The sequence below is a fragment of the Lynx rufus genome, unplaced genomic scaffold (assembly GCF_022079265.1).
Source record: "Lynx rufus isolate CCGP_SWC_20201006 ecotype Redwood Valley unplaced genomic scaffold, mLynRuf1.p SCAF_12, whole genome shotgun sequence".
NCBI lineage: Eukaryota > Metazoa > Chordata > Mammalia > Carnivora > Felidae > Lynx > Lynx rufus.
The window spans coordinates 161,838-184,910 of NW_025814826.1; the positions used below are offsets into that span (position 1 = coordinate 161,838).

General features: G+C 39.9%; 1 protein-coding gene and 1 long non-coding RNA gene across 2 annotated transcripts in view; one reads left to right on the forward strand and one right to left on the reverse strand.

Annotated features, from left to right (window-relative positions):
• The window catches only part of LOC124507616 (uncharacterized), a 156,930-nt gene that overhangs the window by 93,252 nt on the left and 40,605 nt on the right, over nucleotides 1-23,073 (forward strand). The window lies entirely within an intron of this gene.
• Nucleotides 1-23,073, reverse strand: part of LOC124507605 (ankyrin repeat domain-containing protein 26-like) — a 705,441-nt gene that overhangs the window by 81,722 nt on the left and 600,646 nt on the right. Inside the window, 1 exon segment of the mRNA XM_047073901.1 lies at nucleotides 1,781-1,947. Within this exon segment, the coding sequence (XP_046929857.1) occupies nucleotides 1,781-1,947 (167 nt within the window).

Sequence of the window (23,073 nt, forward strand, 5' to 3'; positions counted from 1 at the left end):
CTCTCTCTCTCTCTCTCTCAAAATAAACATTTTTAAAACGTCACCCAACTCTAGGATATTTTATACTATCCAAAGTAATGAGTCATATTAAAATTTTATACACAGAAGTAAAAGGAGTTGGGAATGCAGAAAATAGTCCTACTTTGTAAACTGAATTGTCACAAATTGTACAACATGAAGGCACTGTTGAAAAATTTGGTGTGGTTCATGTTGAAATATAGTCTCTAAAAAGGCAGGATAATGGCATGCAAGCAAGGTACCTTTATAAAAATGATTCATTGCATTACCAGCATCTTGGTTTATAGCACAGGGGCCATGAAATGTTTATATAGAATATGAGACATGTTGCCACGTGAATCCTCTTGGCAATAATCAGATTAAGTTGAGGGTCCAACATTGGAGCACTCATGCACTGGGGAACAAAACCAAAAATCGAATAACTAGCAATTTTGTTGGTAGACTGCCAGTGTAGCAGGGAACTTCTGTTGCAATTCAGGAGATATTCAAATATTCTAACAAAATGTGCATAAGACATGACGTCAAACCAAACCAAATGCTTTAAATATACTTTGTTAAACCATCAGTACACATAGACCTAAATTCATTTTTTAAAATGGTCACATGCCCCATTACTTTATAGAAGTGAAACGTTACTTCCTTATTAATGAATGGATATTTAGCCTATCTCTGGGGCCCCTAGGTGGCTCAGTCTGGTGAACATCTGACTGTTGATGTTGGCTCAGGTCATGATCTTGTGGTCGTGAGATCGAGCCCTGTGTTGGCCTCTGCACTGTTAACGTGGAGTCTGCTTGGGATTCTCTCTCTCTCCCTCTCTGTCTCTGCTCCCCCTCAATGCTTGGGCTCCCGAGTGTGCACATTCTCTGTCTGTCTCTCAAAATAAGTCAATAAACATTTAGACTATCTCCTTCACATATATCCTTCACATATACATGTGACTATATCCTTCACATATACAATATCCTTCACATATACATGTAATATATATATATATATATATATATATATATATATATATATATATGTAACCTTAATATATCTGTCCTATTTTGTATATGTAATAATATATAATAAATGCCCTTATAGTGTGTGTGTGTGTGTGTGTGTGTGTGTGTGTGTGTGTTTGCACGTGCAGGCGCATGCGCTTGCTTATAGAAGTCATGTATTTCAGAAGGACCCAGTCCTGGCAATGAAACCATTGGAATAAAGAGATGACCTACCTGAAATATTTTTCTCACGTTATATTATTTATTTCTGACAGTGACAGAGACAGAGCACAAGCAGGGGAGGGGCAGAGAAAGAGGGAGGCACAGAATCTGAAGCAGGCTCCAGGCTCTGAGCTGTTAGCACAGAGCCTGACACAAGGCTCAAGCTCGTGAAGTGCAAGATCATGACCTGAGCCGAAGTTGGATGCTTACCCAACTGTGCCACCCAGGTGCCCCGACATATTTGAAATTTTGAAATACACTGCTAAATCACCTTTCAGAAGGGAGTTACCAATTTCATCCAACCACAGTGTCTAAGAATGTCATTTTCCTCACATTTCCTAACTTTGGTTATTTTATTTAATAAAATATTTATCACTATGACTGCAAAAAATGGTATCACATTGGTATTTACATTTTTCTCATTAGCACGTAGGATGAAATATCTCCACGAAAAATACGAAATTTGTTCATCATGAAGATTAGCTCAAACTAGAAAAGATTGTTGCATAGGAAAATAACAATTACCTACTATTTAAATATTGCTATAGGCTTACCTATCAGAATCTTTATTTTCTGTAATAGGCAATTGATGGTTATCAGTTTTTCCATTCTGTCTTTGTGCAATTAATCCAGCAGCCGCAGCATCATGTATGTTTTCTGATACTTCCATGTCACTTCCTCTGTGCTTCTTTTTTTCTTCAACCTTTAATGGAACTTGATACTAAAGGTAATTGTTACTTTAGTCAATAAAAAGAAGTTTTTTTCATTAACTTTATCAGTTGACACTTAGTTTGTCATAAATTCAATGGAGGAAAATATTTTGTGTTTACTTTATCATTACAAGTAATAGTAATTTTTATAAACTCTCCTTCATTTCTGTTGGAATTTTAAAAAGCAGAAGTTACCAAAATTTCTAAAAGGGCTTTCTTAATTTTGTACTTATTCATATCCACACTTTGCTACTGAGAATTCCCCACCCACCCCACCCCATCTGACCAAGAGATACAAAGAAATGAAAAGACAAGAGACAAAATGTGTCCTTTTCTTTCCTTACCACCTGGGATTTACACAACAGCCAGATTTAAAACATGGGACATGGAGGTGCTCCTGTAACAAAACCAGGAAGCTTTCCTCTTTCTGCACGGAGCTATTCTTTCCCTGACTGCCTTTTACAATTCTTTTTCTTTTGGATCCTAAGGTTCTCAAAAAAAGTGACAGTGTCCCCTAAAATTTATGAACCAAAGTTTGCCACAACACAAAAGGAACAAAGTGAAACAGACGTTAGGGTGGAATTCTGGGAAATTAGTAATGCTCTCCGAATCTCACATTCAATAACCATAAAACTTTATAGGGAGAGGGTATAAAAGTAATGATCACCTTTAATCCCATTTACTACTGATAATGCGAGTAAAACTCAAAAAGGTTAAATGATTTGTCCCAAGTTCCTAAAGTGGCATTCCCTAGCATTTTATGGCACCAAAAGAGACGATACAATTCTTGAATGCTGAATCAGAGAAATGACCACAAATTCATTAAATTAGTCAGATGCATGAAAAGTGTGACTTTCGCACAGTAAATTAATACCTTGATTTGGGACGAGGAGATTAGCTACTTATTCTTTTAAAGGAGGGTATCTCTAGATTTTGTCTATTTCTAAAGTCCACACATCTCAAAGCTCAGTTTTCTCCCTTGGAGTTAAATACTGAAGGTTTGCTGAAGGTTTATGCTACCTACATGGTAAAAATCACACAGGCCAAGAGGTATCATACTTTATTGAACATAAAGTGAAGGTTTGACTCAACAGAAACATTTGAGAATGAGATTAAAAAATGTGAAAAAAGGGGTGATCATACAAATAGCTGTTATTAAGCCTATCTCAAAGGGGTCATGTTGAAATACTAAGTTCCAAGATTGTGAATAAAGCAGACAAGACTGCCTATTTTTGTGGGGAATCAGCTTAGGAATTCCCTGAGCCTGAACTGATGGGTTAACTAGGCATAGAAAATTACAAAGCCATAGGATGCTCACACCCAAGTTTGGGTAAACAATATTAGGAATCTAGGTATAGAGAGGGCGGGGCAAAGGCTCCAAGACCAAGGTGTGAGACGTAAACAAGATTAGATATTCAGGAGGACACACTCCCCAATTTAGTCCTATGGCAGAAAGCTGCTTTCACAGGAAGGAAGGACCAAATGAGGTAAACAGGTAAATAGGGCTATAGGCTGTAGGCTGCAGGGTGAAGATGCCCAGAGGGGAGCTAATTAGCAAAAGAAAGGTGCCTTGTGGATCCTGAGGTAGCATCTGTCTTCTCCCCTAGACTAGCTAAGATAAACAGAGAAGCTGCCTCAGGTCAGCTGTTAACAACCATCTGCCAGGCGCCAGGATTTTGTTTTACATTGACCCTAACCCCTAACACCCTATATCTTGAAACCCCCTTTCCCTCATGCCCATGAGTTCATGTTCACAGATTGATTGTCTCTTTGTGCACATCCATCACCATGTTTGGAAGCCTTCTGATCCTATTAAAAACAGAGCAAGGACCCTTAATCCGGGCTCTTGTGTTCTCCGGGACATTAGCTGTCTCTCCCATTGTAATCCTGCATCCCGCTGCTGTCTTGCTAGACAAGCAAGAACCCTAGACCCAGAGTCTACAGACACATACTGAAACAATACATAGATTGCTTTAGCTGGGAACATGTGTTTATATTCCTTCTCTTAGTTATTGCTTCTTTCTCATTTTATTGTTTATGGAAATGCAATTTATATTTAAGCCAATATATTAAAAAAAAACAACCTGGAGATTATTATGTTTTTTAAGCAGTTTCTTTATGGTTATTCTGGTTCGTGAGGTCACATGGTACTTATATAGCTAAGTTAGTTTCCCAGTTCATATACTACTTGGAAGACTGACACTGAAACTTTAAGGAAAACAAATCACAAGAATGTTTCCCTGAACTCCTTTTTGTTAGATAGCAGAAATAATCTATTTCCAGACACAATTACTTATTTAGACAATTCCATTGTATGCACACTCTTGTTCTTTTGAGTGGAGAATCCGAATGGATCAGATAATTGCTAACGAGAAAAAACAAGAGTTTCCTTCCGTAAGGAAACACAGATCCAATGTGTCATTGGACCAGATGTATTCAGATATACATAGATATATATTGGCTTTAATATATACATTTATATACATGGATATCAACACCGATATATTGAGATCTTTTCATCCAACAGCAGTAGAACGCACATTCTTCTTAAGTGCACATAGAACATTCTCCAATATAGATCACATCCTGGGTCATAAAACATCCCTCCACAAATATAAAAGGAATGAGATCCTACCATGCATATTTTTAGATCACAACGCTCAGACACTGGGAATCAACCTCAAGAACAAAAACTCGAAAGCCTCCAAATACATGGAGGTTACAGAAGTTCCTACTCAAGACAGAATGGGTCCACCAGGCGATTAAGGAAGAAACTAAAAACCATATGGAAGCAAATGAAAATGAAAAAACGCAATCCAAACCCTTTAGAATGCAGCAAAGGCAGTCCTTAGAGTAAAATACATTGCAATCCAGGCCTATCTTCAGAAGCGAGGATGGTCCCAAATACAGAAACTAACTTCACTCCTAATCGAACTAGAAACACAGCAGCAAAGAAAGCCCAACGTCAGCAGAAGTAGGGAAACAAAAAAGCGTAGAGCAGAAATAAATCCTATAGAATCCAAAAACAAGGTTGCACACATCAATCAATCTAAGAGATGTGTTTTTTTAAAATAAGCAAAATTGATAACCCCCTAGCCACACTTCTCAAAAAGAAGAAAGAGAGGCCCAAACAGATAAAATCACAAATGAAAGACAAGAGATCACAACCAACACCACAGAAATACAACAAGGATCCGAGGATACTATGAAAAAGTATATGCCAACAACCTGGACAACCTGGAAGACATGGACAAATTCCTAGACACCCACACACTACCAAAAGCCAAACGGGAAGAAATAGAAAACGTGAACAGACCCATAACCCGTGAAGACATTCAATCAGTTATTAAAAATCTCCCAACAAAGATGAGTCCTGGGCAGGATGGCATCCCAGGGGAATTCTACCAGACATTTAAAGCAGAGTTAATCCTTCTTCTTCGCAAGCTGTTCCAAAAAAATAGAAACAGAAGGAAAGCTTCTGGACTCCTTCTGTGAAACCAGCATTACGTTGATTTCCAAAGCAGACAGAGACCCCACTAAAAAGCAGAATGACAGGCCAATGTTCCTGATGAACATGGATGCAAACCTTCTCAATAAGATACTAGCAAATGTAATGCAACGGTATATTAAGAGAATTATTTTCCAGGATCAAGTGCAATTCTTTCCTGGGCAGCAGGGCTGGTTCAATATTCACAAATCAATCAACATGACACGTCCCATGAAGAGAAGAAAGGATAAGAACCATATGATCCTGTCAATAGATGCAGGAAAAGCATTTGACAAAATACAGCACCATTTCTTATTACAACCCTCAAGAAAATCGGATAGAAGGAATAGACCTCCAAACCCTAAAAGCCACATATGAACAGGCCACAGCTAATAGCCTCCTCCATGGAGAAACACTGAGAGCTTTTCCCCTGAGATCAGGAACATGGAAGGGATTTCTACTCTCACCACTGTTGCTTAGCATAATGTTGGAAGTCCTAGACTCAGACATCACACAACAAAATGAATTAAAAGGCATCCAAGTTGACAACAAGAGGTCAAACTTTCACAGTTTGCAGATGACACGATAATGTATGTGGACATCCTGAAAGCCTCCACCAAAAAACTGCTAGAAAGGATACATGCATTCAGCAAAGCTGCAGGATTAAAATCAATGCACCCAAATCGGTTGCATGTCTATACACCAATCATGAAACATTAGAAAGAGATATCAAGGAATCGATCCCATTTACCACTGCACCAAACCATAAAACACCTAGCATTAAACCTAACCAAAGAGGTAAAAGATCTGTATGCTGAAAACTATAGACAACTTATGAAAGAAACTGAAGAACACACAAAGAACCCGGAAAATATCCCATGCTCATGGGTTGCAAGAACAAACATTGTTAAAATGTCAATACTACCCGAAGCAATCTGTACACTCAATGCAATCCCAATCAAAATAACAGCAGCATTCTTCACAGAACTAGAACAAACAATCCTAAACTTTGGGGAGAACCACAAAAGACCCAGACCAGAACAACCAAAGTAAGGTTGAAAAAGAAAACCAGAGTGGGGGAGGCATCACAATCCCGGACTTTAGCCTGTACTACAAAGCTGGACTCCTCAAATGCACGGTATTAGCTCCAAACAAGCACAGAGGCCAATGGAATAGAATAGAGAACCCAGAAATAGGCCCACAGATGTGTGGCCAACTAAGCTCCAACAAAGCAGGAAAGAGTAGCTAATGCAAAAAAGACAGTCTCTTTAGCTAATGGTGCTGGGAGAACTGGACAGCAACATGCACAAGAGTGAACCTGGACCACTTTCTTACACCTTACACAAACATAAACTCCAATGCATGAAAAAGCTTACCGTGAGACAGGAAACCATCAAAATCCTAGAGGAGAAAGCAGGCAACCACCTCTCTGACCTCGGCTGCAGCGATTACTTACTTGACATGTCTCCAAAGGCAAGGGAAAATAAAAGCAAAAGTGAACTTTTGGGACCTCATCAAGATACAAAGCTGCCACACAGCAAAGACAACAATCAACAACTTTAAAGGCAACCAACGGAATGGGAGAAGATATGTATTTGCAAATGGCATATCACATAAAGGGTTAGGATAAAAAAGTCTATAAAGAACTTGCCAAACTCAACACCCGGAAACCAAGTAAGCGAAGAAAGGGGCAGAGGACGTGAATAGACACTTTTCCAAAGGAGACACCCAGATGGCCAATGGACACATGCAAAGATGCTCAACATCACACATCATCCAGGAAATACAAATCAAACCCCACTGGGATAACACCTCAATCAGTCAGAGTGTGGTGGTGAAATACACACCCCTGGAAATAACAGATGTTGGCGAGGATGTGGCAAAATGGGAACCCTCTTGCACTGTTGGTGGCAATGCAAACGGGTGCAGCCACTCTGGAAAGCAGTGTGGAGGTTCCTCAAAAAATTAAAAGTAGAATTACAGCACTAGTAGGCATTTATCCAAAGGATACAGGAGTGCTGATTTGTAGGGGTTGTACCCCAGAATTGATAGCAGTTCTATCAACAATCGCCAAATTATGGAAAGAGCCCAAATGTCCATCAACCGATGAATGGCTAAAGAAGAGGTGGTGGTCTATCTACAACGGAATAATACGACCTGGCCATGAAAAAGAATGGAATCTTGCCATTTGCAACACTGTGGAAGCAACTGGAAGGTATGATGCTAAATGAAATAAGTCGGTCAAGAGAAAGATATCATGTTTTCACTCATATGTGGAATTTGAAAACTTCACACAAGACCATAGGGGAAGGGAAAGAAAAAAAATAGTTACAAATACCTAGAGGGAGGCAAACCATATGATGATCTTAAAAGACAGAGAACAAGCTGAGGGTTGGTGGGGGTGGGGAGTTAAGGGGGTGGAAAAAAGGGATGGTGGGCATTGAGGAAGGCACATGTTGGAGTAAGCCCTGGGGTTATCCGGAAGTGATGAATTCCATGAATCTACTCCCTAAGCCAAGACTACAATGTACACACTATATATTCCCTAACTGGACACTAAATTGTCAAATAATAAAAATAAAGAACAAATAAAGAATAATAATGAAAACAGGGGAGGGGCGCCTGGGTGGCTCAGTCAGTTAAGTCTCCGATTTTTGCTCACGTCATGAGCTCTTGGTTCATGACTTCGAGCCCCGCATCAGGCTCTCTGCTGTCAGCACAGAGCCTGATTTGGACCCTCTGTACCCCTCTCCCTACCCCTCTCCTTCTCCCTCACTTTCTCTCAAAAATAAACAAACACTAAAAATATTCTTAAGGAGTAAAAATAATACAATCACAAAAGCAGGGGAAAAAAACATGAGATTCAAGATTTCAACTCCATATTTTAACAGTAGTTTTAAGGATGTAAAATATGCTTTTACTAATATACACAAATAGTCATTTCTGTAATGAATAGCATTAAGAGTCATAAAAAGTTTTAACTGTGAAACACTAATTCAGGATTTTATAAGAATACTGCATTTTAAAAATTACTCTTGGGACGCCTGGGTGGCTCAGTCAGTTGAGCGTCCAACTCTTAGTTTCAGCTCGAGTCATGATCCCAAGGCCATGGGATCAAGCCCTGCGTCAGCTCCACACGAAGCATGGAGTCGGCTTGCGATTCATATGCTCCCTCACTCTCTCTCAAAAATCAACATTAAAAAAAATAGTAAAACGAATGAAAAAGTTAATCTTAAGGGACAAGATTTAAAGTATAGAAGAGAAATACAGGATTACAGAATTTTGAGCCATTTTCCAGGACTACCACGATGTCTAAGAAAAATATAAAAACCGATTTTAAACTTCATATAGTTTTATTATTCCACTGGGAACAGCATATGAAGAGCTCTAATTTCCTATCTACACCATATAGGAAGGTTGTTAAGGACCCGAGAAGGAATCTAGTATTAAGCAACTAATATATTTATGATCATCCAATTTGAAGATTTAAAGTCTTCCAATACATGTTTGATTATCAAGGAAGACTGAACATTCCCAGGAGGAAAGAAGAAAGGGACCCCCAAAAAAAAAATCAACTCAGCAGTCTTTCTCAGTTTTAGACATGAAAGAATTTAGGGGATAAATTGAACAACTATGAATACTAAAGTTTCCCCTGAATAATATAAAATGTATCTTGGGGTGCCTGGGGGAATCAGTCGGCTAAGCATCCGACTTCAGCTCAGGTCACGATCTCACGGTTCCTGAGCTCGAGCCCCGCGTGTCAGGCTCTGAGCTGTCAGCACAGAAGAAGCACAGCACAGAAGCCTGCATTAGATTCTGTGACAGCACAGAAGCCTGCGTCAGATTCTGTGTCTCCCTCTCTCTCTGCCATTGCCCCTCTCATGCTCCATCTCTCTCAAAAATAAATAAATATTGTTTTAAAAATGTATCTATTGTCGGAAATCTTTGAAAAAGTAAAAATCACCTCCTACAACGAATTTTGCATACCCTCTTGGCAACCTTTCATGCCTTATGATTCTGTCATGACAAAGAGTTCATATTAGACAAAAATTTATACATGTTGAGTTCATTCATTTGGAATGTGTGTATGTGTCTATTATATGCAGATACTATTAAAAAAAGAGTGGCACCTGGGTGGCTCAGCTGGTTAAGCGTCCACCTTGATTTTGGCTCAGGTTATTCAAGCTCTGTGTCGGGTTTGACACTGGCAGCACAGACCCTGCTTAGGACTCTCTCTCTCTCTCTCTCTGTCTCTGTCTTACTCTCTCTCTCTCTCAAAATACATAAACAATTGAAAACTTAAAATTAAAAAAAGATAAATCAGAATGCAGAAAACATATTTTATATATTTTTTCTTTCAGAGTGTGGCAGCTTAAGTGGCACCTGGGTAGCTCAGGCAGTTAAGCATCTTGATTTGGGCTCAGGTCGTCATCTCACAAACCGGTTTGTGAGTCTGAGCTATGCGTCGAGCTCTGTGCTGACAATGAAGAGCCTGTCTGGGATTCTCTATGTCTCTCCCCTCTCTCCCTGTCCCTACCCTGCTTGCTCTCTCTCTCAAAATAAATAAATAAGTTAAAAAAAAAAACAAATTCAGTGTCGCAGCTTCAAATTTAGTTTTTCATTTCACGGATAAAGAACCTTATTTACATCACCAGAAATTTTATTTAATGAAAAGAATAAATGTTTATTTCCTCTCTTTCTACTCTAAAAGACCTAAAATATGCCAAGATTATACCACACAGTAGGTTACCTTAGAAACCCCAAGAAAGACAATAACCAAAAAGTGAAAATTAGCAATCAACCTGGTATGGACTAAAACAGATTTCACTTTGCATTCCTTAGAAACACAGGTTTTGCTAAACTAAATCTAGGATATCACCTTTATTAAACTGAAAGGCAAGGGCAAAATTTCTTTCGGTTCTTCACAGAAATCAGCTGAAAGTCATTCAGAAGAGTCTAAGCATTTTTTGGTTGTTACCTGGCTTTTTTTTTCTTAACTTGCACTTAAAATATCCCCTCCCACATTTTATAATTTAAAGAGCATCTGCTCTGCCTTAATCCCACTATTGCTGCTGTGATTTTATGATACTTTCCCTCAACTCTTCATACTTTAAGTTCAACTCGCCCTTCTAAAATGAATTCTTCCCCTTCAACCCCCTCCTCATCTTCATATGCATCGAGCTATTCTTTCCAGCTGCCTTCTCCTTCTTTGCTTCCATAAAGGCATACCTGAGAATTATCTACTCCCACCAAACTTTCTAAATTTCAATCCTGTACCTTCCTCTCTGTTGTCATTACACTGATTTCTATTATGATCTTGAGGACTTCCATTTCTTCCTAAGATCCTTTTCATCATTATAAGGAGCAAGAGGATGGTACGGGTGGGGGCAGTATAAAACGAAACAACTTACCTTTGCAAGACCAAGGACACCTAACGTCTTGAGAGAAGGTTTCAGAAGAGATTTAGATGATGGTAAAACAGGAATAGGATCCCCATAAACTCTGACTTGTGGTTTGGAAAGAGTTTCAGCCATATCTCTATTTTCAGAATCAGGATTGTTGTCCTCAGATAAGGTTCCATCTTCTGGTTTCATAGTGCCACGTTTTGGTCTCACTTAGTAGAAAACAAAGTAAAGAGGACATGAAAATATCTGTAACTTCAAATTAGTGAATAACACAAGAAGGGACAAGAATTAATGAATAATATAAGTCTTCCAATAGCTTACTGTTTTTAATGAATTGCCAAGAAGAATGCAGTAGCTTTGCTATGCGTGATTTCGGGACATTCTAGAAAAGAATTAATAGCTGTAAGGATTACAAGAATCCAATTCGATAACATCATTGTAATATTCACCATTACCACATGAGCACCATTACACAAGGAACACAGGCTTTGGAATCATTCAAATGTAGATTCACTTCTCAGTTACGCCGTTTACTATTTATTACCAGTCTCCATTTCCTTATGTGGTGAGGATTACAAGAGATCTCATAAGTAGTCCCAAATGTTACTCGCCGTACCTGTAACTGATTAATATCGGGTAAATGCTTTACCAAAGTAACCTCAGATAAACATTGAACCCTAGGTAATTGAAAGCATGTTGAAAAAACTAACACTAAGAAATTTAAATATGTTATCTTGTGAAGTGTTTGCATGATTTAGACTGGCATGAACTATCTCTTGTAAGAGAAAATATACAAACGTACTCTTCAGTAGTATCTTATGTCGGTAAGTTGGAATTGCAAACAGTTTAAGTGGCTTCTGTTTCTCAAAACACTAAAGACAAATATGACTGTTTTTTTTTATATGAAGTTTATTGACAAATTGGTTTCCATACAACACCCAGTGCTCATCCCAAAAGGTGCCCTCCTCAATACCCATCACCCACCCACCCCTCCCTCCCACCCCCCATCAACCCTCAGTTTGTTCTCAGTTTTTTTTTTTTTTATGAAGTTTATTGACAAATTGGTTTCAATACAACACCCAGTGCTCATCCCAAAAGGTGCCCTCCTCAATACCCATCACCCACCCGCCCCTCCCTCCCACCCCCCATCAACCCTCAGTTTGTTCTCAGTTTTTAACAGTCTCTTATGCTTTGGCTCTCTCCCACTCTAACGTCCTTTTTTTTTTTTTTTACCTTCCCCTCCCCCATGGGTTCCTGTTAAGTTTCTCAGGATCCACATAAGAGTGAAACCATATGGTATCTGTCTTTCTCTGTATGGCTTATTTCACTTAGCATCACACTCTCCAGTTCCATCCACGTTGCTACAAAAGGCCATATTTCATTTTTTCTCATTGCCACGTAGTATTCCATTGTGTATATAAACCACAATTTCTTTATCCATTCATCAGTTGATGGACATTTAGGCTCTTTCCATAATTTGGCTATTGTTGAGAGTGCTGCTATGAACATTGGGGTACAAGTGCCCCTATGCATCGGTACTCCTGTATCCCTTGGGTAGATTCCTAGCAGTGCTATTGCTGGGTCATAGGGTAGGTCTATTTTTAATTTTCTGAGGAACCTCCACACTGCTTTCCAGAGCGGCTGCACCAATTTGCATTCCCACCAACAGTGCAAGAGGGTTCCCGTTTCTCCACATCCTCTCCAGCATCTATAGTCTCCTGATTTGTTCATTTTGGCCACTCTGACTGGCGTGAGGTGATACCTGAGTGTGGTTTTGATTTGTATTTCCCTGATAAGGAGCGACGCTGAACATCTTTTCATGTGCCTGTTGGCCATCTGGATGTCTTCTTTAGAGAAGTGTCTATTCATGTTTTCTGCCCATTTCTTCACTGGGTTATTTGTTTTTCGGGTGTGGAGTTTGGTGAGCTCTTTATAGATTTTAGATACTAGCCCTTTGTCCGATATGTCATTTGCAAATATCTTTTCCCATTCCGTTGGTTGCCTTTTAGTTTTGTTGGTTGTTTCCTTTGCTGTGCAGAAGCTTTTTATCTTCCTAAGGTCCCAGTAATTCACTTTTGCTTTTAATTCCCTTGCCTTTGGGGATGTGTCGAGTAAGAGATTGCTACGGCTGAGGTCAGAGAGGTCTTTTCCTGCTTTCTCCTCTAAGGTTTTGATGGTTTCCTGTCTCACATTTAGGTCCTTTATCCATTTTGAGTTTATTTTTGTAAATGGTGTGAGAAAGTGGTCTAGTTTCAACCTTCTGCATGTTGCTGTCCAGTTCTCCCAGCACCATTTGTTAAAGAGGCTGTCTTTTTTCCATTGGATGTTCTTTCCTGCTTTGTCACAGATGAGTTGGCCATACGTTTGTGGGTCTAGTTCTGGGGTTTCTATTCTATTCCATTGGTCTGTGTGTCTGTTTTTGTGCCAAGACCATGCTGTCTTGATGATGACAGCTTTGTAGTAGAGGCTGAAGTCTGGGATTGTGATGCCTCCTGCTTTGGTCTTCTTCTTCAAAATTCCTTTGGCTATTCGGGGCCTTTTGTGGTTCCATATGAATTTTAGGATTGCTTGTTCTAGGTTCGAGAAGAATGCTGGTGCAATTTTGATTGGGATTGCATTGAATGTGTAGATAGCTTTGGGTAGTATTGACATTTTGACAATATTTATTTTTCCAATCCATGAGCAGGGAATGTCTTTCCATTTCTTTAAATCTTCTTCAATTACCTTCATAAGTTTTCTATAGTTTTCAGCATACAGATCCTTTACATCTTTGGTTAGATTTATTCCTAGGTATTTTATGCTTCTTGGTGCAATTGTGAATGGGATCAGTTTCTTTATTTGTCTTTCTGTTGCTTCATTGTTAGTGTATAAGAATGCAACTGATTTCTGTACATTGATTTTGTATCCTGCAACTTTGCTGAATTCATGTATCAGTTCTAGCAGACTTTTGGTGGAGTCTATCGGATTTTCCATGTATAATATCATGTCATCTGCAAAAAGCGAAAGCTTGACTTCATCTTTGCCAATTTGGATGCCTTTGATTTCCTTTTGTTGTCTGATTGCTGATGCTAGAACTTCCAGCACTATGTTAAACAACAACGGTGAGAGTGGGCATCCCTGTCGTGTTCCTGATCTCAGGGAAAAAGCTCTCAGTTTTTCCCCGTTGAGGATGATGTTAGCTGTGGGCTTTTCATAAATGGCTTTTATGATCTTTAAGTATGTTCCTTCTATCCCGACTTTCTCTAGGGTTTTTATTAAGAAAGGGTGCTGGATTTTGTCAAAGGCCTTTTCTGCATCGATTGACAGGATCATATGGTTCTTCTCTTTTTTTTTGTTAATGTGATGTATCACGTTGATTGATTTGCGAATGTTGAACCAGCCCTGCATCCCAGGAATGAATCCCACTTGATCATGGTGAATAATTCTTTTTATATGCTGTTGAATTCGATTTGCTAGTATCTTATTGAGAATTTTTGCATCCATATTCATCAGGGATATTGGCCTGTAGTTCTCTTTTTTTACTGGGTCTCTGTCTGGTTTAGGAATCAAAGTAATACTGGCTTCATAGAATGAGTCTGGAAGCTTTCCTTCCCTTTCTATTTCTTGGAATAGCTTGAGAAGGATAGGTATTATCTCTGCTTTAAACGTCTGGTAGAACTCCCCTGGGAAGCCATCTGGTCCTGGACTCTTATTTGTTGGGAGATTTTTGATAACCGATTCAATTTCTTCGCTGGTTATGGGCCTGTTCAAGCTTTCTATTTCCTCCTGATTGAGTTTTGGAAGAGTGTGGGTGTTCAGGAATTTGTCCATTTCTTCCAGGTTGTCCAATTTGTTGGCATATAATTTTTCATAGTATTCCCTGATAATTGTTTGTATCTCTGAGGGATTGGTTGTAATAATTCCATTTTCATTCATGATTTTATCTATTTGGGTCATCTCCCTTTTCTTTTTGAGAAGCCTGGCTAGAGGTTTGTCAATTTTGTTTATTTTTTCAAAAAACCAACTCTTGGTTTCGTTGATCTGCTCTACAGTTTTTTTAGATTCTATATTGTTTATTTCTGCTCTGATCTTTATTATTTGTCTTCTTCTGCTGGGTTTAGGCTGCCTTTGCTGTTCTGCTTCTATTTCCTTTAGGTGTGCTGTTAGATTTTGTATTTGGGATTTTTCTTGTTTCTTGAGATAGGCCTGGATTGCAATGTATTTTCCTCTCAGGTCTGCCTTCGCTGCGTCCCAAAGCGTTTGGATTGTTGTATTTTCATTTTCGTTTGTTTCCATATATTTTTTGATTTCTTCTCTAATTGCCTGGTTGACCCATTCATTCGTTAGTAGGGTGTTCTTTAACCTCCATGCTTTTGGAGGTTTTCCAGACTTTTTCCTGTGGTTGATTTCAAGCTTCATAGCATTGTGGTCTGAAAGTATGCATGGTATAATTTCAATTCTTGTAAACTTATGAAGGGCTGTTTTGTGACCCAGTATATGATCTATCTTGGAGAATGTTCCATGTGCACTCGAGAAGAAAGTATATTCTGTTGCTTTGGGATGCAGAGTTCTAAATATATCTGTCAAGTCCATCTGATTCAGTGTCTCATTCAGGGCCCTTGTTTCTTTATTGACCGTGTGTCTAGATGATCTATCCATTTCTGTAAGTGGGGTGTTAAAATCCCCAGCAATTACCACATTCTTATCAATAAGGTTGCTTCTGTTTATGAGTAATTGTTTTATATATTTGGGGGCTCCGGTATTCGGCGCATAGACATTTATAATTGTTAGCTCTTCCTGATGGATAGACCCTGTAACTATTATATAATGTCCTTCTTCATCTCTTGTTACAGCCTTTAATTTAAAGTCTAGTTTGTCTGATATAAGTATGGCTACTCCAGCTTTCTTCTGGCTTCCAGTAGCATGATAAATAGTTCTCCATCCCCTCACTCTCAATCTAAAGGTGTCCTCAGGTCTAAAATGAGTCTCTTGTAGACAGCAAATAGATGGGTCTTGTTTTTTTATCCATTCTGATACCCTATGTCTTTTGGTTGGCGCATTTAATCCATTTACATTCAGTGTTATTATAGAAAGATACGGGTTTAGAGTCATTGTGATGTCTGTCTATTTTATGCTTGTAGTGATGTCTCTGGTACTTTGTCTCACAGGGTCCCCCTTAGGATCTCTTGTAGGGCTGGTTTAGTGGTGACAAATTCCTTCAGTTTTTGTTTGTTTGGGAAGACCTTTATCTCTCCTTCTATTGTAAATGACAGACTTGCTGGATAAAGGATTCTCGGCTGCATATTTTTGCTGTCTAGCACCCTGAATATCTCGTGCCAATTCTTTCTGGCCTGCCAAGTTTCAAAAGAGAGATCAGTCACGAGTCTTATAGGTCTCCCTTTATATGTGAGGGCACGTTTACCCCTTGCTGCTTTCAGAATTTTCTCTTTATCCTTGTATTTTGCCAGTTTCACTATGATATGTCGTGCAGAAGATCGATTCAAGTTACGTCTGAAGGGAGTTCTCTGTGCCTCTTGGATTTCAATGCCTTTTTCCTTCCCCAGTTCAGGGAAGTTCTCAGCTATTATTTCTTCAAGTACCCCTTCAGCACCTTTCCCTCTCTCTTCCTCCTCTGGGATACCAATTATGCGTATATTATTTCTTTTTAGTGTATCACTTAGTTCTCTAATTTTCCCCTCATACTCTTGGATTTTTTTATCTCTCTTTTTCTCAGCTTCCTCTTTTTCCATAACTTTATCTTCTAGTTGACCTATTCTCTCCTCTGCCTCTTCCATCCGAGCCGTGGTGGTTTGCATTTTGTTTTCCATTTCCTTTAAAGCGTTTTTCAGCTCCTCGTGACTGTTCCTTAGTCCCCTGATGTCTGTAGCAAGAGATTCTCTGCTGTCCTGTATGCTGTTTTCCAGCCCAGCGATTAATTTTATGACTATTATTCTAAATTCACTTTCTGTTATATTATTTAAATCCTTTTTGATCAGTTCATTAGCTGTTGTTATTTCCTGGAGATTCTTCTGAGGGGAATTCTTCCGCTTGGTCATTTTGGATAGTCCCTGGTGTGGTGAGGGCCTGCAGGGCACTTCCCCTGTGCTGTGGTGTATAACTGGAGTTGGTGGGCGGGGCCGCAGTCCGACCTGATGTCTGCCCCCAGCCCACCGCTGTGGCCACAGTCAGACTGGTGTGTGCCTTCTCTTCCCCTCTCCTAGGGGCGGGATTCACTGTGGGGTGGCGTGGCCCGTCTGGGCTACTTGCACACTGCCAGGCTTGTGATGCTGGGGATCTGGCGTATTAGCTGGGGTGGGAAGGCAAGGTGCACGGCGGCAGGGGGGGCAGGCTTAGCTCGCTTCTCCTTAGGTGATCCACTTCAGGAGGGGCCCTGTGGCAGCCGGAGGGAGTCAGATCCGCTGCCGGAGGTTTGGCTCCGCAGAAGCACAGAGTTGGGTGTTCGCGCGGAGCGAGCAATTTCCCTGGCCGGAGCCGGTTCCCTTTGGGATTTTGGCTGGGGGATGGGCGGGGGAGATGGCGCTGGCGAGCGCCTTTGTTCCCCGCCAAACTGAGCTCTGTCGTCCGGGGGCTCCGCAGCTCACCCTCCCTTTGTCCTCCAGCCTTCTCGCTTTCCGAGCAGAGCTGTTAACTTATGACCTCCCAGACGCTAAGTCGCGCTTGCTGTCGGAACACAGTCCGTCAGGCCCCTCCGCTTTTGCAAGCCGGACTCGGGGGCTCTGCTTGGCCGGCGAGCCGCCCCTCCGCCCCGGCTCCCTCCCGCCAGTCCGTGGAGCGTGCACCGCCTCGCCGCCCTTCCTACCCTCTTCCGTGGGCCTCTCGTCTGCACTTGGGTCCGGTGACTCTGTTCTGCTAATCCTCTGGCGGTTTTCTGGGTTATTTAGGCAGGTGTAGGTGGAATCTCCAAATATGACTGTTTAAATGTAGCTCCTTCTGGGATGCCTGGGTGGCTCAGTCAGTTAAGTGACCCACTTTTGATGTCAGCTCCGGTCATGACCTCACGGTTAGTGGGGTTCAAGCCACACATTGGGCTCTGTGCTGACAGAGTGGAACCTGCTTGAAATCCCCTCCTTGCCTCTCTGTCTGCCCCTCCCTACTAGCACTTGCTCATTCTCTCTCTCTCTCCCTCCCTTTCCAGGAGAAATACAAACATTACAAAAACATTTAGCTCAGCTCCTTCCAAGAAAGAGAAAAAGAATAATAAACCTTGTGGGGCAATGAGTCATGGATGAAAACCACACACAGACAGTAGAATTCCATAACCAATACGTTGACAATGGAGTTGACAGAAAGTGATGTACTAAAAGAACAGACACTAAAGTAATGTTTTCTGCAAGGAAATATTAGAGTAGGGGTAAACCATTAAAAAAGAGCATGGTGGTGGGAACACATAGGTTGCTCAGTCAGCTCAGCGTCCAACTTCAGCTCATGAGTCATGATCTCACGGTTTGTGGGTTTGAGCCCCACATTGAGCTCTGTGTTGACAGCTCCGAGCCTGGAGCCTGCTTTGGATTCTGTCTCCCACTGTCTCTGACCCTACCCCGCTTGCACTCTGTCTCTCTCTCTCGCTCCAAAATAAATAAACTTAAAAACATCAAAAATATCTTTAAAATCATCGGGGGAGAAGAGGAAAAAAGGAAAAAAAAAATGAGACATGACCAATCAATGAAGCATGAGCTTAAGACAAGGAAGAAAAGGAGAAATGTGAGCAAAATAAGGTAAGTGTAAACAACATGCATTTTTCAACAGGTACATAAGTAGGATTGGGAATATAGTATGAACAATAGTCTCTTTTAAACCTTTGAAAGATATATATCTATATCTATATATCTATATCTATATCTATATATCTATCTATAAAACTTATACATAAAACAGAGGCTTTGATTCACAATATATCCCCAATAATATTGACTTTAATCACACTACAGTTACCTGGTTATAAGTACTGTAATAAGGAATTTAATTTTTTTCACTATAAAATAAATTGTTCAATTACTGGCATCTATCACTTCCTAAAAGCTATAAATTACTACTAGACTAACAAAATAACAGAAAAAGAGAGGTTCCTAACACATCAACTTTCACTATGGAGAAAGAATTGGGAATGAGAATTCTAGGAAGAAATGGGAACCTTCAAAGGATGTATGTAATGGGACACAGATGGGGTTACACAAACAAAGGCTGAGGACTTTTTCTCTGCAATTCTAAGCTCACAATGGGAGGATACTAAAAATATACTGTAACCTTCTTTCTTATGTAACTCCTGATTTCCTCAATAGAATTCATTTGCGTTTATACATGTTAAACACTAAAACGGAATGTAAACTGAAGCCTGACTTTTTAAATTCACATATTTAATTGTGATATATCATGCGTATTTTGTTACTTTTCAAACTCCATTCTACGGAATTCCATTTCCCTACTCATTTATTCACATTCAAAGCCTATGACATTGTTTCTTCCAAGCAAGACTTTATTCTAGGAGCTCCAGGAGTCTGACAATTGTGTTTCCTAACCTCCAGGAGCTTATCATGACTGAGGGGCTTTGAAATGAATACTGAAATAAATATCAGATGTCTGAAACTTTACATTTTAGAATCTGACACAAGGACTAGGAGGAGATAGTGTTCAAAGCTACATATGAAAGATTTCTGAAATTAAAAATTGGACAACTTGGCTATGAAGAGCCTCTGCTCATAGAGCTACTCTTTTCAGCAAAACACGTATTCTTCAGGGAGATGCACAATTTTAACTTACTCTTCATGCAGTTATTTCAGAACTACAGGGGAACACTTTTGTAAGGTAAATGTTGAGAAATAATGTAAACATCTAAATTTCTACATTTTCTAATATTATTTTAGTCTAAATGTAGAACAAAGGATAGAGCCAAAGGAAAATCCTGTATGTCACCGAAATAAAACTTGCCCGGGGCCGGGGGGGGGGGCAACCTACAATAGATACTTGGACCCAATCAGGTTTCATTTAGGCATGAGTATCATCAGTCATGCTACTATCACAGTAAGAATCCTTATCCTTAAGCAAATGTCACATTTCCTCCATGATGGGAAAGCTTTTCCTAATATAATTTGACGGTCATTATATATTTTCCAGCCCATTCTTTTATAAGACTCCACCTGTAGGGTTTAGCAAAGTACAACAAAACAAAACAAAACATTCAACGCGTCATGTATCTGTAAAGTGGTTTGTTCTGGCTAACTTTCCATGACACACATAAAATGATGATACACAGGCTCCTCTTAAATGTTCAGAGTAAATAAGGGAGAAAACTCAATTCAGAGCAGGAAAGTGAGTTTCACAGGAGAGTACTTTACCTTGCTACCAAAATGTAAGACTTGGCTAGATGATGTAGGCCATGAATCATCAGGACCAGGTTTGTCAGAAAGCCTTTAGAGCAAAAATATACAACAAAAACATGTTCATTTATTTTAAAAGAAAATTTTAAAAATTAAGTGAAAGTTCAGCTATCTGTGTATTAAACCACGTTTCTTGGTATAATTAAAAGTTGGCCTCTGGTTTTTTCATTGAGTTTTATTTTAATTTCAGTAATAATAGCATCCAGTGTTATATTAGTTTATTAATATAGTGATTCACCAACTCCATACTCACCCCATGCTCATCATGACAAGGGCACTCCTTCATCCCCATCACCTCTTTCAGCCCTCCCACCACTCACCTCCTCTCTGGGAACCATCTGTTTGTTGTCGGCAGGTAAGAGCCTATTTCTTGGTTTGTCTCTCCTTCTTTTTTCTCCTTTGCTCATTTGTTGTTTCTTAAGTGCTACATGAGTAAAATCATATGGTATTTGTCTTTTCCTGACTTTTCTTAACATACTACTCTCAGGCTCCATCCTGATTACATCCTTGCCAAGTAAATGGCAAGATTTCATTGTTTTATGGTTGAGTAATATTCCAGGGTGTGTGTGTTTGTGTGTGTGTGTGTGTGTGTGTGTGTGTGTGTATGAAAAACATATACACACACAGATACATACATATAGAACTCCTGCGTTCACTCATTTGTCAATGGACGCTTGCACTGGCTATTGGAAATAATGCTGCAATAAACACAGGGGTGCGTGTGTCCCATGGAATTCGTGTTTTTTTTGTATTTTTTTGGGTAGTATCCAAAAGTACAATAACTGGATCATAGGAGAGTTCTCTTTTTAATTTTTTGAGGAATCTCCATACTGTTTTCCAGAGGGGCCGCACCCATTTGCATTTCCACCAACAGTGCAAGAGGTTTCCTTTGTCTCCACATCCTCGCAAACACTTGCTTCTTGTGTCTTGGAGTTTAGCCATTCTGACAGGTGTGACATGATATCTCGTTGTAGTTTTGGGGAGCCTTTTTTCCTGTGTCTGTTGACCATCTGTATATTGTCTTGGAAAAATGTCTGGTTATATCTTCTGCTCATTTTTAAACTGGGCTTTTTTGGAGGGGAGGATGTTTACTCATATCAATTTTTTATACTTTGTGGATACTAACCCTTACTGGATTTGCAAAATATTTGCAAATATGTTCTCCCATCCCAGAGGATGCCTTTTAGTTTTGATGTTTCCCTTCACTGTGCAAAAGCTTTGTAGGTTAATGTAGTCCCCATAGTTTATTCTTGCTTTATTTCCCTTGGCTCAGGAGACATAACTAGTAAAATGTTGCTACAGCCAAAGTCAGAGAAATGACGGCCTGTGCTCTCTTCAAGGATTTTTTATGGTTTAAGGTCTCACACTTAGGTCTTTAATTCATTTTCAGGTTATTTGTGTGTATGGTACAGAAATTGACCCAGGTTCATTCTTTGGAATGTGACTTGTCTGGTTTAACCAACACCATTTGGTGAAGAGACTGCCTTTTCCCCACTGGATAGTCTTTCCTGTTTGTGGAAGATGAACTGACCATACAGTGGTGGATTTATTTCTGGGCTTGTGGTTCTATTCCACTGAGCTACGAGGCTATTTTGTATGCCAGTACCCACCATCCTGTTTGGATTACTACAGCCTTGGAAGAAAACTTGAAATCTGAGACTGCGATACCTCCAGTTTTCCTCTTTTGCAATACTGCTTTGGCCATTCAAGTTCTTTTGTGGTTCTATACAACGTTTAGGCTTGTTTGTCTAGCTCTGTGACAAATGCTGTTGGTATGTTGACAGGGATTGCATGACATCTGTAGATGCCTTTGGGTAGTGCAGACACTTTAAAAATATGTATTCTTCCCATCTGTGAGCATCGGATGTGTTTCTCTTTCCGTCACCTTCAATTTCTTTCATCAGTGTGTTACGGTTTCTAGAGTACAGGTCTTTCACAATTTGGACCCTGTTTTAAAAAAAATTTCAGTTCTCTATTTTGACTCCACCTCTGCCAACCTGTGAAATCTCCAGGAAAGACCCAGTCTGAGTTTCCAATAACCAAATGTGACAGGCAGACAATGCTCTGAAATGGTTGAAAATGAAATGTATAAACGTTACCACAATGACTTCTCACCTCACATCTGTCAGAATGGCTCAGTTTCAACACACAGGAAACAACAAGGGTTGCTCAGGGTGTGGAGGAAAAACAACCCTTGTGCACCGGTCATGGGATATAAATTGGTATCGCCACAGTGAAAGCCACTATGGAGGGGCCTCAACGAATTAAAAACACAAATACCATAGGATCCAGTGATTCCACTACTGGGTATTTATTTACCCAAGGGAAATGGAGGTACTAATTTGAAAAGATATATGCACCCCATCTTTATTATAGCATTGTTTACAATAGACAAGATATGGAAGCAACCCAAGTGTCCACCAATACATGAAGAGACCACACACACACACACACACACACACACACACACACACACAATGAAATATTACGCAGCTATAAAACAGAATGAGATTTGCACATCATGGATGTACCTAGATGGTATGAGGGTAAGTGAAATAAGTCAGACAGAGAAAGACAAATCCTATATGATTTCACTTCTGTGTAGAATGTAAAATGGGGAATAAATGAACAAACAGAGCAAAAGCAGAAACAGCCCCATAAAAGCAGAGAATTGACTCTTGCCAGAAGGGAGGGGAGGTGGGGGGATTGACAAAATGGGTGAAGGGGAGAGGGAAGTTCAGTGTTCCAGTTATAGAATGAATAACCACAAGGCTCAAAGGTACAGCATAGGGAATCTAGTCAGTGGTATCGTAATACCATCATACTTTACCAGATGGGTGCTACACTTATGGCGAACATGGTGGACCATCC